The 965-nt window shown below is 65.7% G+C and overlaps 1 protein-coding gene across 1 annotated transcript in view; it reads right to left on the reverse strand.

Moving 5' to 3' along the window:
- The window catches only part of VOLCADRAFT_92135 (TIR-containing protein), a gene marked incomplete at both ends in the record, with an annotated part of 15988 nt that overhangs the window by 5552 nt on the left and 9471 nt on the right, over nt 1-965 (reverse strand). The window contains 2 exons of the mRNA XM_002951573.1: nt 92-229; nt 587-913. Of these exons, the coding sequence (XP_002951619.1) occupies nt 92-229; nt 587-913 (465 nt within the window). The remainder of the gene's footprint in view (nt 1-91; nt 230-586; nt 914-965) is intronic.

Below are 965 nucleotides of genomic sequence, written 5' to 3' on the forward strand. Positions count from 1 at the left end.
TCCCACTGGAAAACAAGTATGAACTTAACATATAAAGGGCGGGTTACGTCTCCCCTCCTCGCCCCCCTCTGCGGGGCCCTCCCTTCCTCACCTCCCCAGACACCAGCCTCGCACTCGCCGCCACCTCCGCCTGCACGGCCTGCCGCAGCTCCTGCTGGCTGCTCATGAAGGTGCGACCCAGACCCGTCACCTCGTTCACCAGCTCCCGACGTGCGTTACTCAGCTCGGCCTTAGAAAGGTGGGCGCGGGGGGGGGGAGGAGGGGATTTGGGGGAGGGGGGAGCGGGGGGGGAGGAGGAGGATGGGGTGATTTGGGGGGAAAGACGAACCACGAACGAGTGAAGCTGTGCCAGGGCAAAAGTGTACCAGAAGTAGGACTGACCAAAAGGCGTTCTTGGGGGTAGAGGGGGGGGGAGGGGAGGGGCGATTTAAAGGTCGGTTTGCGGATGTGTTTCTATCGGGGGTTGGCTGCTTGGGGGGTCGTGTGTGTACGTGTGTGTACGTGTGTGTATGTGTGTACACCTTCCCTATCGACGCCCATCTTTCCATTTTTCCCGTGCGCTCCCATGCCGTACATAAGCCCCCACCTGCAGTTCCGTGAGGGCACCATGGGTCTTTCCCGCCGCCGCCGTCGCCGCGTCGGCGGCCGCCGCCGCCGAGAACATCCCTGGATCGCTCAACGCCTGGTGGAAGAGCAGCTGCGGCCGCGGCAGTAGCATCGCCGCCGCCGCCGTGGCCTGCGCCGCGTCCATACTCCCCGACGACGGCGGCATTGTCAGCCCCTGCTGCTGCTGCTGGTGTTGGTGCTGATGTCCGTGGGGACCTCCAGATTGCTGCTGCTGCAGCTGTTGAGGGTCCGCGGCACCGCCGCCGCCTGCGGCGGCGGCGGCGGCCGCCGCCGCCGCCAGCTGCTGCTGATGTTGATGAGCAGCAATGTCAGCGGCGCCGGCACTGCCGGGATGCTGC

Source organism: Volvox carteri (assembly GCF_000143455.1).
Source record: "Volvox carteri f. nagariensis unplaced genomic scaffold VOLCAscaffold_24, whole genome shotgun sequence".
Lineage (NCBI taxonomy): Eukaryota > Viridiplantae > Chlorophyta > Chlorophyceae > Chlamydomonadales > Volvocaceae > Volvox > Volvox carteri.